This window comes from Sphaerodactylus townsendi, unplaced genomic scaffold, assembly GCF_021028975.2.
Source record: "Sphaerodactylus townsendi isolate TG3544 unplaced genomic scaffold, MPM_Stown_v2.3 scaffold_23, whole genome shotgun sequence".
NCBI classification, from domain to species: Eukaryota; Metazoa; Chordata; class Lepidosauria; order Squamata; family Sphaerodactylidae; genus Sphaerodactylus; species Sphaerodactylus townsendi.
In genome coordinates this window covers 951,711-966,231 of record NW_025950396.1, presented here as the reverse complement: position 1 = coordinate 966,231, position 14,521 = coordinate 951,711, and the positions used below count along the sequence as shown (strand labels likewise).

Sequence of the window (14,521 nt, the reverse complement as noted above, 5' to 3'; positions counted from 1 at the left end):
AAGGGTAGAAAACGGGATAATTCTGCCTGTTGGGCTGTTTTAAAAACATGTTTTAGTAATATGGTAAAGTTCCTTGTTTAAGGAAAGTATCCTTCTTTTGATTTCTAGAAACAAAATTAAGTAATTGCAGAAAGTATTAAGAGGTATTTTGACAGGCAGATCAATTAGAGGAGTAGTATCGGATTGTTTCTGTGTACAGCGGTAGACGATAGGACTTGCTATAATGAGTTTAAATTATGGACAGAAAGATACCAGCTGGAAATTAGGAACTTTTTTTTTTACAGTAAGAGTTTTTTACAGTAACAGAGAAATTATTAATGCCCTGCCCCCGTCATGCCCGGCCACACCCCTGTCGTGTCCCACCCAGCCCCATTGGTGCTACGCCACTGTTTGAATCCCACCACCATGGGAACTTGTTACTAAAATTTTTGGATCCCACCACTGCACAGCAGTATAAGTTAACCTTCTTGTTACAAGAGCAGACTTATCCCAAGGTATTCCCTGTGAACTTCCTCTGGACCTGTTAATATTTTATTGTCCGTCAAGGGTGCGAAGAGCAGAGTGAACTTTTATATCCCTTGAAAAAGTATAAAAGAACCCGAATTCCAATTGCGCAACCAGCCATTGTAAATCTGTTTATAAACTGAAGCGTTCCAGCAGGATCACCGCAGATTGGCTGAGTGGGCCACAACGGGACGAGCAAAGTTCAGCGTAGGTAAAGGATGCATACTCAACAGATATGTATCACTGCCGCTTTTTGGCTTTGGAAATAATCTGTACATCAAAATGAGTAAATAGGCTGACCTCCCATCTCAGTGATGGCGAACCTTTTTGAGACCGAGTGCCCAAATTGCAACCCAAACCCCACTTATTGATCGCAAAGTGCCAACACGGCAGTTTAACCTGAATGCTGAGGTTTTCGTTTAGAAAAAAACGGTTGGCTCCCTCTTCCTCGGCGCCACCTGCTCAAGCAGGGGCCAGCCTGCTGTAGCCTCCAGCCAGAGTCCCTGCAAGGCCCTGCACTGTGCCTCTCTGTGCCTCTCTGGAACTAGCATCTCTGCCTCCTCTCTCCGGGCAGCAGCCACCCGGGACAGGCACCAGCCCAGGCCGCCAGCTGAGTCCTCCCACTGCTCACTGCACGGTGCTTTGCACATCGCGGCTTAGTGGCCCAGGCCAGATGTGGCGTTAGTGTCGAGTGGGGTGATTTTCCACCCCTGACATGGCAGCTAGATGTACTGTGTGTTATTGGCGGGGTGCGCTCCACCCACATGGCAGAGAGGGTGCGCGTGCCCACAGAGAGGGCTCCGAGTGCCACCTCTGGCACCCATGCCGTAGGTTCGGTATCACTGTCCTATCTCAATAGCTCTGCTTGGAACAAGGCTGAAGTTGCGATCAGAGTTTTGTAGTATCCGGTTCCGGACTCTGGCAGCAGCACAGTTGCCCTGTCTGTTGCAAACCTTTCCTTTGGGTGCCTGTTTTGGGACCAGCAAGTGGCGTTTTTGCTGTGCAGGCTGTGAGCCCATATTGTTCCCTTGTCGTTCCAGCTGACTATGGAAGTCGACGGGAAGGTGGAGAGCATTATGAAGAGGACCTCTCTCGTGGCAAACACCTCCAACATGCCCGTGGCTGCCAGGGAAGCCTCCATCTACACTGGTAAGAGATGCGGAATTGCAGAGAGTTGGGGACTGATTGTCACTCGTGGTTCTGACTGTGGATCTGGCCACTGCTTTCTTTTTCCAGTCACAAAGATCAGTCTTTAAGCCAGTGACGGCGAACCTTTTCGAGACCGAGTGCCCAAATTGCAACCCCAAACCCACTGATTTATCGCAAAGTGCCAATGCGGCAATTTAACCTGAATAACCCCTCGAGCAGGGGCTAGCCTGCTGTAGCCTCGCTCAACCAAGTCCCACATGCCATGGCTCTGGAGCCTCTCTCTCTAACTTTGTCTCTACCGCCTCTGTACCCCCCTCCCGGGCAGCAGCCACCTGGAGCACAGGCACCCTCAGGCCTGCGCAATGAGTCCCTCCCTTGCTGCTTTGCTGAGGTGCATTATATCAAGGCTAGATCTAGATGTGGGGTGGGGTGGGGGCTCTGAGTAGCGACTTCTGGCACACCGATGCCATGGGTTCGCATCCACTCACTGCTTTAAGCTGTCGCGGCTTAATCAGTGAAACTCTCTCCCTTTAGGCCTTTACAATATCTGCAGCAGCTTCATTTTGGTATCTCAAGACTGAGCCTTGCGTCACCTTGGAGAGAGGGTGACTGAGATGATGCAAGCCTTTGATAGACAGCTCCCCTTCCTGCAGGGTCCTCCACTGTGGGGTGGTGCTCGTTTTTTCTAATTTCTGCCTTTTTCTCTTGGAGGAAATTCTTCCAAGTCTCATGCTGACGGAACATAGCCGTTAAAAGCATAAACTGGGGCGTTCCCAGTACAGCTCTTATTTCTGTTACGAGCTCCTTCAGCCTCGGCCCTGAATCTATAATAGATTGGCCTGCTGTGCAGGGATGGTGTAAGGATGATTCAGAATCCCTTAGTCCTAGACAATTTCCCATTGACTTAAAATCTAGTGAGAATGCTTTCTGTCCAGGAATATATGAACCTTCTTGCTGTTGGGGATCAGGAAAGGCTGTACATCGAATCAAAACGTAATGTAAATGATACTGAAGGGAACAATATTTGATAGCAGCAGGAACAAAGAAGCCAGAATAATGGAGAGATTCGACATGTACCGTGAATACTCATGTATAAGCCGACCCGTGTATAAGCTGGGGCACCTAATTTTAGTGGCCAAAACTGGGAAAACTTTTATTGACTCCTCGGTGTAAGAAGCCAGGGAATTTGGGGAGGCAGGAGGCAGGAGGCTCACTTATTTGGGCAGTGACATCGGGAGGAGTCACTGCCCAAACATGGGAGAGCTTCCCTAACCTGCCGGGCTAGCCTAGGCTTTGGGCAGAGGGAGGCTCCCTTATTTGGGCAGTGACTCCCCACAGTGTCACTGCCCAAATATAAGGAGAACTCCCTGTCTACCAGGCTGAATACCCTCCCTGCCAATAACGCCAGGGTGCCTCAGAGGGTTCACCCTTCACCGAGAGAGGGCAGCAACAAAGTAGCTTCCCAGGTGGCAGGGAAGGTTTGTCCCAGCCCTGCCCCCAGCCTCGAAATGATGGATAGAAAATGGTTGCCACGCGATATAAACCCAGGGGGCTTTTCTCAGCCTTTTAAACAGGGCTGAAAGAGCTTCGTGACTTACATGCGAGTATATACAGTATGTTATTTTCTATTTTCCTTACACGCATTTAAAAGCGTAGTTGGCTTATGTTTGCTTGTTTTAGCCGATGCTATTCTTTTTCTAGATGTTCTGTTTTATTCACTTATCGTGCCAATAACGATGACAATAAAAACATAGAAATGCTGCTTCTACGGACTTCTCCAGGCGTATGGTCTGTATTCTATGACTGCAATGCCCATAATATCTTTCTCCCTTGCAGGGATTACCCTGTCTGAGTATTTCCGGGACATGGGTTACCATGTCAGCATGATGGCGGATTCCACATCCCGATGGGCAGAGGCCCTCAGAGAAATTTCTGGGCGTCTAGCCGAAATGCCTGCTGGTGAGTCTTTCCCTTCTGGAGACCAGGCTGGTCCGAAAGCTTTGAGATTTGTTGTGTGGCTTTTGAAGCAAACTCAGCTTGCCTGTGTTGGTGTGTGCAGACAGTGGTTATCCGGCCTACCTTGGTGCCCGTCTGGCTTCCTTCTACGAACGGGCTGGCAGAGTGAAGTGTCTGGGGAACCCCGAGAGGGAAGGGAGCGTCAGTATTGTTGGAGCGTGAGAGTATTATGGGCCACATTCCCTTTCCTTCTGTGCCAATAGCTGGTGGGGTTCTTAGAGTGGGAAGCCTTTCTCGAGCAAGCCAGAATATTCTCACTAAGCTGGGGTCAACAATTGCCCTTCCTCTTCAGCGCAATATCAGGTGTAGTGGTTGCTCATGCTGCCTTCTCTGTTCTCCATTTTCACTCAGTGTATCTCCTCCTGGTGGTGACTTCTCTGACCCAGTTACCTCTGCTACGCTGGGCATCGTTCAGGTGGGTTGAAGCTCTGTTTTTTTTCAATAGAATATAAACTTCTGTTTGATGCTGTCCTTCAATCCAGCCAGGGCCTAATCTGGTGAGCTTTATGACTGCCAAGATTGTCTTTAACACAATCAGTTTCTGGCCGAGGCAGCTGGGATTTGTACCGTGTTTCCCCGAAAATAAGCCCTACCCTGAAAATAAGCCCTATCATGATTTTTCAGGATTTTTGGAGGATGCTTGAAATATAAGCCCTACTCCAAGAAAATAGTAAGCTCCTACCGGTAGTTACAGATCAGGATGATGTAGTCCAGCAGGGGCTCCACCCAATGAGGGATGCAGCTTTGCATCAATGGGGCTGCCGAGAGCCAGCCTTAATGAATTGTGAAGGTAACCCGATTGATTTCCCCTAAAAAATAAGGCCCTACCCTGAAAATAAGCCCTAATGCATCTTTTGGTGCAAAAATTTATATAAGACCCTGTCTTGTTTTCGGGGAAACACGGTAATATGCCTGGAAAGGAACATCTGCGAGGGGCTGTGGCATAGCGATGTGCCCTATGTCAGTAAGCTGAGAAGCAGGGGGTGTCTCTTTGTACTGTCCCTCCACCTAGCCCAGGTCTTAGGCAAAAAGAGGTGGGAGGTGGGTGGGGACTGAACTTGGCATCTGGTATGCCAAACACGTACTGAGCTATGGCTTCTTCTCCCATAAGGCATAAGCCTTGCTACAGCAGCACCCCTCTGTGGGCTTGATGGCACACTTGCCATATTGGTGGTTCATTGTTCTACAGCACAGGTGTCAAACTTGCGGCCCTCCAGATGTTGTGGACTACATTTCCCATCATCCCCTGCCAGCATCATGCTGGCAGGAGATGATTGGAACTGTAGTCCATAACATCTGGTGGCCCGCGAGTTTGACACCTATCGTTTACAGGATGGAAATGGCTGGAGCTCTTGACTCTGCCCCTGGCCTGTTCATTCCGTTCTTGCAAACGTTGGCAGTGCCAGGAACAGCCTCTGTTGAATATATACCTGCGTTGGAGTCCAGTAGCACCTTAGCGACTGACAAGATTTTCGGGATAACAGTTTTCAAGAGTCAAAGCAGCCTTCGACACGAGTCATAGTGGGGACCTGAGTCTTGATATCATCCCAATAAGAATTGAGAGGGGCGTACCTCGAGGGAGCTCAAGGATGCCGAGGAACCGTGCATTGTGATCTGCTTGGCTGGAGTCGAGGGGAAATTCTTGGGCAGAAAATTAGCTTCTGTAGGGGAATTGTAGTCCATGAACATCTGGAGCACCATAGGTTGGCCACCTCTAGTTTTAAACATCTAGTATTGCTGCTTAGCCGTGAAGCTCCCCAGCCCTACCTTTATCCATTACCGAAAATGGTTGTGAAGATCAAATGGAATCTCCTGCTTTGAGTTCAGGTGTGACTTACCTGGCACGGGTTGCTGTTTCTCGTCTTCTGCAGGCCTCTGCTGTAATCAGCCAATTCTGCAGAAGCCGCCGGGACTCCTTCCGACTTGATAGCATGAGCTAAAACTGTGAGCGGTTTTAAAGCGGATAGCTTTAAAAAGGGCTTGGACAGATTTATGGAGGAGAAGTCCATCTATGGCTACCAATCTTGATCCTCCTTGATCTCAGATTGCAAATGCCTTAGCAGACCAGGTGCTCAGGAGCAGCAGCAGCAGAAGGCCATTGCTTTCACTTCCTGCACGTGAGCTCCCAAAGGCACCTGGTGGGCCACTGCGAGTAGCAGAGTGCTGGACTGGATGGACTCTGGTCTGATCCAGCTGGCTTGCTCTTATGTTCTTATGTTCTCTGGGCAGGTGTTCTGGGGCTTGGATAAGAAGCTCGCTCAGCGGAAGCACTTTCCATCTGTCAACTGGCTGATCAGCTACAGCAAGTACACGCGTGCCCTGGACGAGTATTATGACAAGCACTTCCCAGAGTTTGTCCCTCTGAGGACCAAAGCCAAAGAGATCCTTCAGGAAGAGGAAGACCTTGCAGAGATCGTACAGCTGGTGGGAAAGGTGAGTGGCCGAAGTGCTGAGCAGACGTGCGCTGGAGCCAGATCTTTGTAATGGTGGCCCTCGGGGTGGCTCACTGGAGAATGTTCAGAGCTGATTCGGTGTAAACGGCTTTGGTCCTGGGTACTTTTTTAAAACAACAACAAAACCTTTATTGGCGTAATAAGATAGACCAGTGATGGTGAACCTATGGCACAGGTGCCAGAGGTGGCACTCAGAGCCCTTTCTGTGGGCACGCATGCACAGAGTTCATCATGTGGGGGTGGGATGGAAAATCACCACACACACACACACACATCTAGGCTAGCCTGGGCACGATCCTTTACCTGGGAGTAAGCTCAGTTGCTGGTAATGGGGCTTGCTTCTGAGTAAACCCTCCTAGGGTGCGGATTCACCCACATTCAAGTGTTGCGGTTTGCTTCACCAAGCTTACTCCCGAGTAATGTGCACCTTGGAGCCAACTGTTTTTTCTAAACTAAAACCTCAGTATTCAGGTTAAATTAGCGTATTGGCACTTTGCAATAAATAAGTGGGTTTTGGGTTGCAATTTGGGCACTCAGTCTCGAAAAAGTTCGCCATCACTGAGAGACTATTCTAAAAAGGAGTACAATTAAGTGGTGGATGAAATAATAATATGTTAATGATTTTAAAAAGAATGAATAGACAGGTCAAGGAGCTATATCTATAACAACCAATTATCAACTTGTTAATAAAAGGTTCATATGTGCTAAGCTTTGCAATAAGACTATACCAGTGGTGGCGAACCTATGGCACGGGTGCCAGAGGTGGCACTCAGAGCCCTCTCTGTGGGCACCTGCAGAGTGCCCCCCCCCCCCCATCTAGGCTGGACTGGGTTGCTGGGCTTGATAATTAGCATTAAACCTAAGACCTAGTTTTGGGGAAGCAGTGTAGGTAACCTGGATAAACGCTGTTAAACCCCACTGATTTTCATGCTAAGAACTAAAGCGCGATCCTTCACCTGGGAGTAAGCTCAGTTGCTGCCAATGGGGCTTGCTTCTGAGTAAACCCTCCTAGGGTCGTGATTCACCCGTTGGAAGAGTTGCACGGTTGCTTCAAAGCAGAGCCACCGACTACCACGAATCTTACTCCCGAGTAATGCACGCCTCTGAGCCAATGGTTTTTTTTCTAAACTAAAACCTCAGTATTCAGGTTAAATTGCTGTGCTGGCACTTTGCGATAAATAAGTGGGTTTTGCGTTGCAATTTGGGCACGTCTCGAAAAGGTTCGCCATCACTGGACTATACAGATCTGCCAACTTTCTCTGTAACTTCCCTAGAGACATCTGATAAGTACACAGTCTTCTGATGTTCAGAGAGGCCTTCTTTGTTAGTGAGTGAAGGAGAAAGCCGATTATGTCGAAGAGTTGAATAGAAGGGGCAGTTCAAAAGGACATGAGTCAATTTGTTGCAACTCACACTCTCAGAGCCTTTGGTGATATGGTCACAGCTGAGGGGAAAACATCACACCTTGCCAAAGTGACAGCTCTACCGTGGTTGGGCCGTGTTAGCTGCCACAAGTAATTGGCTGAGGGATAACCCCGGAAATAAGGGGTCCTGGGTACTTGAGAAAGTACATCTGCCCATATATTCATGCCTGGACAGTGAGGTCAGACAGTGAGGCCCTACTGGCTGCCCCACCCCCTTTGGAGGTGAGGGGATTGGGGGCAGCCCAAAGAGCCTTCTCCTCAGTGGTCCCTGCACTGTGAAATGCCCTCCCACTAGAGGCCTTCCGGGCACCTACTCTTCTGTACCTTTGGGGGAGGTTGGGGTGGGAATTTAGGATTTTTATAGGGTACCGAATGGGATTTTATCATTTTTTTTATTGTAACCTGCCCTGAGACTATTGTAAAGGAGGAGATTGTGAAGGCCTATGGCCAAGACAATAGACTTATTATTACTACTATTGTCAAGGGCAGGGAATAAATCAAAATAACATGTAGATGGGGTTGGGAAAGGACTGGAGAGAAGACTCTAATACTGCTGCAGTGTTTTCTTAGTGCTGCTAGTGGTTGGTGTCAGAAGGCATTAGGTCCACTCCTTGTCCGAAGGGGCCAGTCACCATTGGATTGGCAAAGTCACCATAGGATAGAGGCAGTCCAATGGGCAGAGAACCAAACGGAAGGGGCGGATGGCAAGGAGACAGTTCGGTAGACAAATCAGAAGAACCACCGTAGTTAGGAAGCACGGGCGATGCAGTTCTGTAGTCACGGGAGCCAAGCTAACCCGACCTCTTCTGCCTTAGGCTTCCTTGGCTGAAACGGACAAGATTACGCTGGAAGTTGCCAAGCTCATTAAAGACGACTTCCTGCAACAGAACGGCTACACCCCGTATGACAGGTGTGCTCTTGGGCTCCTTCCTGGGGGAAACTGCAGATACAGCTTCGGCTTGGAAAAAGGTTTTCCACACGATGCCACAGTCTTACCTCTGTCTCCTTCGTTTTCAAAATTTATGGGGCAGTGCATGCTATTTTGCTTTGCTGTTGCTAAGAATGGCGAGAAAGCTGTGCCAAGGCATTGAAGCCCTACCCCCTAAATATTCTGCCACCTCTCTAGCTTCTGAGTTCTCAGCAGGTTTTGCCTGTGCACTTAAAAAGCACATCTTGCCAACCCAAGAATCTTTGTTTTCATTCATTAACAAAAAATGTGCTTCTTGTTTTTCTGGTTACCAAGACAACCTTGAAAGCTTACTGGCAAAGCCAACCAATGTGATACAGTGTGTTATAGTCTTAGGCTAGGGCTGGTGAGACCCAGATTCAAATCCTGCCCCCCTTCAATCACAGAATGTAAGGGTCTGGTACTCCAGTCAGTAATAAGACTCAAGGTAGGTTCAAGAGCTTTATTCACGACCATGTCAGCCCAGCGGCCAGATAGCCGAAACGGGGGGTTTGGCTCTCTGGCCCCAGTATATACCTAAAGGTTACAATTTGGTTCAACCCATAACCCACCCACCCCTTGCATTCCCATAATATCAGCATGTGAAAGGACAGTGAGAAAAAGACATTGTTTGGGGACAGGCAGTTACTTTGAAAGACAGATAGGAAAAAACGGTCAAGCACTATTGAACTAGTTACATGCGAACAAAGGAAAGAGGCCTCATGGCCTTGGGCACTGGAAATGGCTGGGCCATCTGCAGCAGAGCTGTGTACGTGCGATTTGCCAGGATGGCGCAGGCCTGACACAGAGCTCAGTGAGCAACCTCCAGCCAATCACTCTTTTTGCAGGTTAACATATCCAGTAGGGTAGTTATGAGAATAAAAAGGAAGGAGATGGCTTGGAGGAAAGGCAGGATAAAAATGAAATAGATGCACAAAACTCAGAATGGCAGCCTGCATACAGCCCTGCTCAGAATACTTGTGGGAATTTGTCTCTTTCACTTAAACTCTAATTTTCGCAACTGGTTCCCTTAGTTGCAAGATTGCTGTTCGTTTGCCCTTCTTAGTGGTGCAAGACAGAGGGGAGGGTCTTGAATACAGAGCAGGACTAGCACTCCCAAACAAATATATTTACACTGATCAGAGGCATGTCCAGGGGGGGATGAGCATATAAACCTTAAACACAGTCTTGCAGGAATGAGAATGATTCTCTGATTCGTGTGGGATTCTCCAGGGCTCCTTTATCTGTAGCCACCAATCCAATTCTAGATGGCTATCTCTAAATTGTCATGCTCTGAGCCTCAGAGAATATATAATAACCATCTTGCAGATTCTGCCCATTCTACAAGACTGTCGGGATACTGTCCAATATGATCGCTTTCTATGACATGGCACGTCGAGCGGTGGAAACCACGGCCCAGAGCGACAACAAGATTACCTGGTCCATCATCAGAGAGAACATGAATGAGATTCTCTACCGACTCTCCTCTATGAAATTCAAGGTAATGCCATCCAATTATGGTTTTCGGGTCACTTCCTTCGCGGAGGAGAACTGGATTGCACTTTTGGCGAGCCGCCTATTTGGTCAACAGTACGAAGACCCGTAAAACGTAAGCGGTGTCTGGTCACTGAGGCTGGGCTGTGCAAACCGAAGAGCCTTGTAGAGTAGTCATTAGAGGGGGACAGTCTAACATGCTGAAGTCTAACATGGTACAGTCCAGACCACTTCCCTTGAGCACACTGTCCAGTGTCTAGAACATAGGTGTCAAATTCACGGCCCTCCATGATGCTGGCAGGGACTGATGGGAACTGTAGTCCATAACATCTGGAGGGCCGCGAGTTTGACACCTGTGGTCTAGAACAGGGGTCTGCAACCTGCGGCTCTCCAGATGTTCATGGACTACAATTCCCATCAGCCCCTGCCAGCATGGCCAATTGGGATTTGTAGTCCATGAAGATCTGATGGGATTTGTAGTCCATGAACATCTGGAGAGCCGCAGGTTGCAGACCCCCGGTCTAGAAAAACACTTCTGGCTGTGGTGGTTACATGGCTGTGGTAGTTTCCTTTTCCTTCCCTCTTCCTTCTCCGTTCTTTTTTCTTTGCACTTTGCATCGTCCCTGCCCATGCCTCCCAACCATTGACATCTTTGCCGGCTCTACTCTGCATTTGCATGGTTTCTCTCCAGAACTGAACTGAAGACATTACCAGGATGCTATTGTTAGTCCTAATTTTTGCGATTACATTTGAATGGAAATGTATATGATCCTTTATATTTCTGAATTGACATTCTGTGAGCCTGGCTTCAGGGTAAAAATATAATGAAATAAATACGTTGTGCAGGGAAGCTGAGCGTGGTGTCGAAACCTCTCTTGGAATGCCGCAGCTCAACTCTGACAGAATCACAAACCTCTGACTACATGCAATGCAGAGTGTCTCCCTCTCACAGCTGAATAACCCCTAAAGCCAGCCTGTAGTATGGAGTAATGGTAGGAGCAGAGCAGAGCAATGCTATTATTAAGCAACTCTAGCATAGCTTTCTTACTTCAGAGAAGCGATAAGTGAATGTGCCTTTATGCAAGAAAGAGGTAGACGCAGTCAGCCAAAGCTGGTCCCATGAGAAAGTGGAATGGTGTCAGCAGGCAGGACGTGGTCAGGTCTGGCCTTGTGGGGCCAAGTGGGCGGCAGGCAAAAGCGCAGTCTGATAACAGTCCCATGGGTCAAGGCAGGTGGCAGGTGAAACGTAGTCAGATAACAGTCCACAGGTTGTGGTACAGAGGAACCAATAGCTAGGTACACGGCAGAGTCAGGTAACACGCTTGTTGCACCCAGGCAGAAGCAAGCTCACAGCCAGGCTTATATACAGAGCCTTGTCCAAGGAGTTGGGATTCTGTAAGGAGGTAATCCTCATCAGCTGCAGAGACTTCTAATCTCTCATGTCTTGCTGCATTACAAGCACTCCTTTGCTTCTGCAACAGCTGCCTCTGCTTCTGCCTCCTGTACTCAGCTAACTCATAACTAGGCTCCTCCACTTGCACATCATCAGGCAGGGAAGGGCTGGGAGTTGGCTCTGCTGCCCGGTCTTCCTCAGGAGCAGCCAACTCTGGCTGCACTGTGTTGTCAGGTTCTGCATAGAGTCCTCTGTCTCCTGGTAAGTACCCAGGGGTTGGCTCATGACAGGTCCTATCCATTTCAGAGCAAAAATTAGGCTGGCAGTTAGCCACATCTGATAGAACCTGGAGGTATCTGGGGCCAAATAGTTTAGAGGTCTAGTTGGTCCAGATTCTCTAACTGAATATGAGTGTCTTCTTACACCACCACTCTGTTGATCTGGCTCCATTTGGCAGCTATTTCATGTAGGAATATTTGTCAGCATTTGGCAAACCAACTTTCTTTCCTTACTAGAAATGACTGAAAGATGCTATGCTGCAAGAGTCCTTTTCTAAAATTAGCCACCACAGCGAAGGAGATCATACTTCCACATATTAGACTGAGCATTGATCCTAGGAAATGTTTTTGTCAATGGCCTTTTCCCAAAGCATGCTCTCTCGGATTCTTACCTTTGATCTATTAAATTTCAGGACCCAGTGAAAGACGGGGAGGCAAAAATCAAAGCCGACTATGCCCAGCTGTTTGAAGATATGCAGAATGCCTTCCGCAGTCTGGAAGACTAGAGCCGTGACTCCTGCCCGGAGCCCTTCTTGACTGTATTCTTCATCTCTGCCCTCTTGCTTTTCCATGGATAGAAGAGGAAGATCTACGTTTCCCCGAAGACTACTTTTATCTCAACAAACATTCCTGTTTAGTTTCATAGCTTTGAAGTACATGTGTGTGTGCGTGTGTGTGAGTCTGAGCTTGAAAGCGTAAAGCAGGTTCTGTAAACATCGGAAGCTTCCTCGACACCTTGACTGACGGGAGAGAGCCAAGAGAATGCCGTTGGGCGAAAGCTTTCTCCTGAGATAATATCCACACTTGTGGATGGGTGGTGTAAGGGCAGTAGAATCAGTTTCCATACTAACCGCTGTGCATTTGTGGCTGTTTAGACGCTTTAGAGATAGCACCGATCAACTGCATTTCAGTAATGAGTCGCCACCGTGGAAAAGCCAGGTTTGAAGTACTTGGCGGTAATATTCTTTCAGCGCCTCACAGTCTGTTTCGGCAGGTGGGCTGAAAATCTGTAGGGGTGGAGCTGCTGGGTAAAGTGGGAGCGCACATACGGTATCCCGGGGACCCGTCCTTCACTGTCTCAGGAAATGTAGCTTGTTTATCTAGAAGTACTTCTAAGAATGGGATTGCACTTGTTAATCAAAAATTGTAGTCGATCTGAACTATAAGAGGGCACCTTGGACAATGTGTCTGAGTGATGCTTGGTCATTTTTCTTCCTCTTGCATGTGACGAAACTATAGCAGGAAGCCGGTTCTGCCCCCCGCAATGTTTACTTTCTATCTAGCACGGTCACCAAGGGAATGTTGGCCCCTAATACTTGATTTCTGCTCACTGGAGCACTGTATGTTGGCCTTCCTAGCGCAAGATCTGCAAGACCCAGAGGAGACTGCGTTCTCTTAGCTTCCGGTGTCGGCGGTGAACGGTTTCTTGCTTCACGGTCACTGCTTGCTGTGCAGTTACAGGGCCTGTGTTTAGTCAGTCTCATGAAGGAGAAAGGGAAGCTCGGGGGCAGGGGTCCTCACAAAACATCCTGGCATCAACGCCTCGTTCTCTCTCTCTTATTTAAGAGTCCCTAGCGGGCACTAGCTATTGTCAATTCTGGAAGGATCCCTTACACAATCATAAATACCCCCGCCCCGCAGACACACACACAGTGCAACATTTTGAATAGGGCTGATGCTAACGGTGACGGGGATTGCAGAACAGCTAAGATGGCAGGGTTTTGTACCCCAGGCAGCAATTGGCGACAAAGGAACTATCTCCCTCCGCCCCATTTATGGCCATTTCAGTGGGGTTGCTTTAGTTATGGACCAAGGCTACTGCAGTTTCATGCGACCCCAGCTCAATCAAGACCTGGAGTCCGGCAGAAACATTCAGTGTTTTTCTCCGAAAAAAAGCCCTCCGCTTGTCCTCTGCGTAGAATTGAACTATCCTTATCATGCGGTTTACAAACAGTGGTGTGCAGAAGACGAGTGCAGAGCTATCCCGCTAAAAACTCTTTCGACTGTGCTGTCACCACTGTACTGTGTTGTAGCGTTTCGTGCATAGGGAACAGATCATGTGGATATTTAAAAACTTTACAGCGAAGTTCTACCAATGCAGCTATTTATTTGTGCTGTACCAAGCCCAGGAGCGGCCAGTTCAGTTTCGTGTATATACGTATATCTATTTTTTTTCCGTCCGTTTTGTGTTTGACTGTGTTGCTGCAAACTCTTTGGTCCATAGAAGAGTGGGAGGAATAAGAGGTCGGGCGAACGCAACTCTTCTCTGTATAGTACAGTGTCACTAGCAGTTGTGTAAATTTGTTCAGGTGACATGGAATTAAAAATTGGATTTAAAACATTGTTCTGTCTTCATTTAACAAAAAAGCTCTGACCGGACCAGCAATAATACTGAGCTTCTACTTAATATTGAAGGTACAGGCTTACTTAAAAAAACCCCCAAAAGATCCTGAAAAGCCACCCCCAGCGATATCAAATCTGGGCTCCAAGAGAATTCTCCTTTTCAGCCATACTGGCAGTTCCACAATTCTAATGAGCATTGAAAAGACTGGATAAAAACTCAGGTAGGGCACAATGATCAGTATTTTTTATGGCACACTTCATTTTTTGCACAATAGTTTGCCCAGAGTTCAGAGATCTGCACATACAATTCCAAATTAGATTCTACAAGTGGAAGTAAATCTTCTAGTAGGAACCTACTCATGGCCTCTACATGGCCTTGCAGTACCAGGTACTGCAGTACCTAGTTTTTCTTAAACTTCCCAGCTTCCCCCATGTTTACCCACTAGTGTTAATGGATGACATGCTCTCCGCAGCTCTCTCATGACCATCAGAGACAGTTCCTTCCTGCTCTGTACCCCCGA

General features: G+C 48.0%; 1 protein-coding gene across 2 annotated transcripts in view; it reads left to right on the top strand.

Moving 5' to 3' along the window:
- Positions 1-13,996, top strand: part of ATP6V1A (ATPase H+ transporting V1 subunit A) — a 38,520-nt gene extending 24,524 nt beyond the window's left edge. For both annotated transcript variants that reach the window (XM_048482792.1, XM_048482793.1), the window contains exons 8-15: positions 1,545-1,653; positions 3,490-3,612; positions 3,713-3,827; positions 4,021-4,084; positions 5,899-6,102; positions 8,362-8,456; positions 9,822-9,993; positions 12,071-13,996. In XM_048482792.1, the coding sequence (XP_048338749.1) occupies positions 1,545-1,653; positions 3,490-3,612; positions 3,713-3,827; positions 4,021-4,084; positions 5,899-6,102; positions 8,362-8,456; positions 9,822-9,993; positions 12,071-12,163 (975 nt within the window). In that variant the 3' untranslated portion in view covers positions 12,164-13,996. The remainder of the gene's footprint in view (positions 1-1,544; positions 1,654-3,489; positions 3,613-3,712; positions 3,828-4,020; positions 4,085-5,898; positions 6,103-8,361; positions 8,457-9,821; positions 9,994-12,070) is intronic.
- The last annotated feature ends 525 nt before the right edge of the window (positions 13,997-14,521 follow it).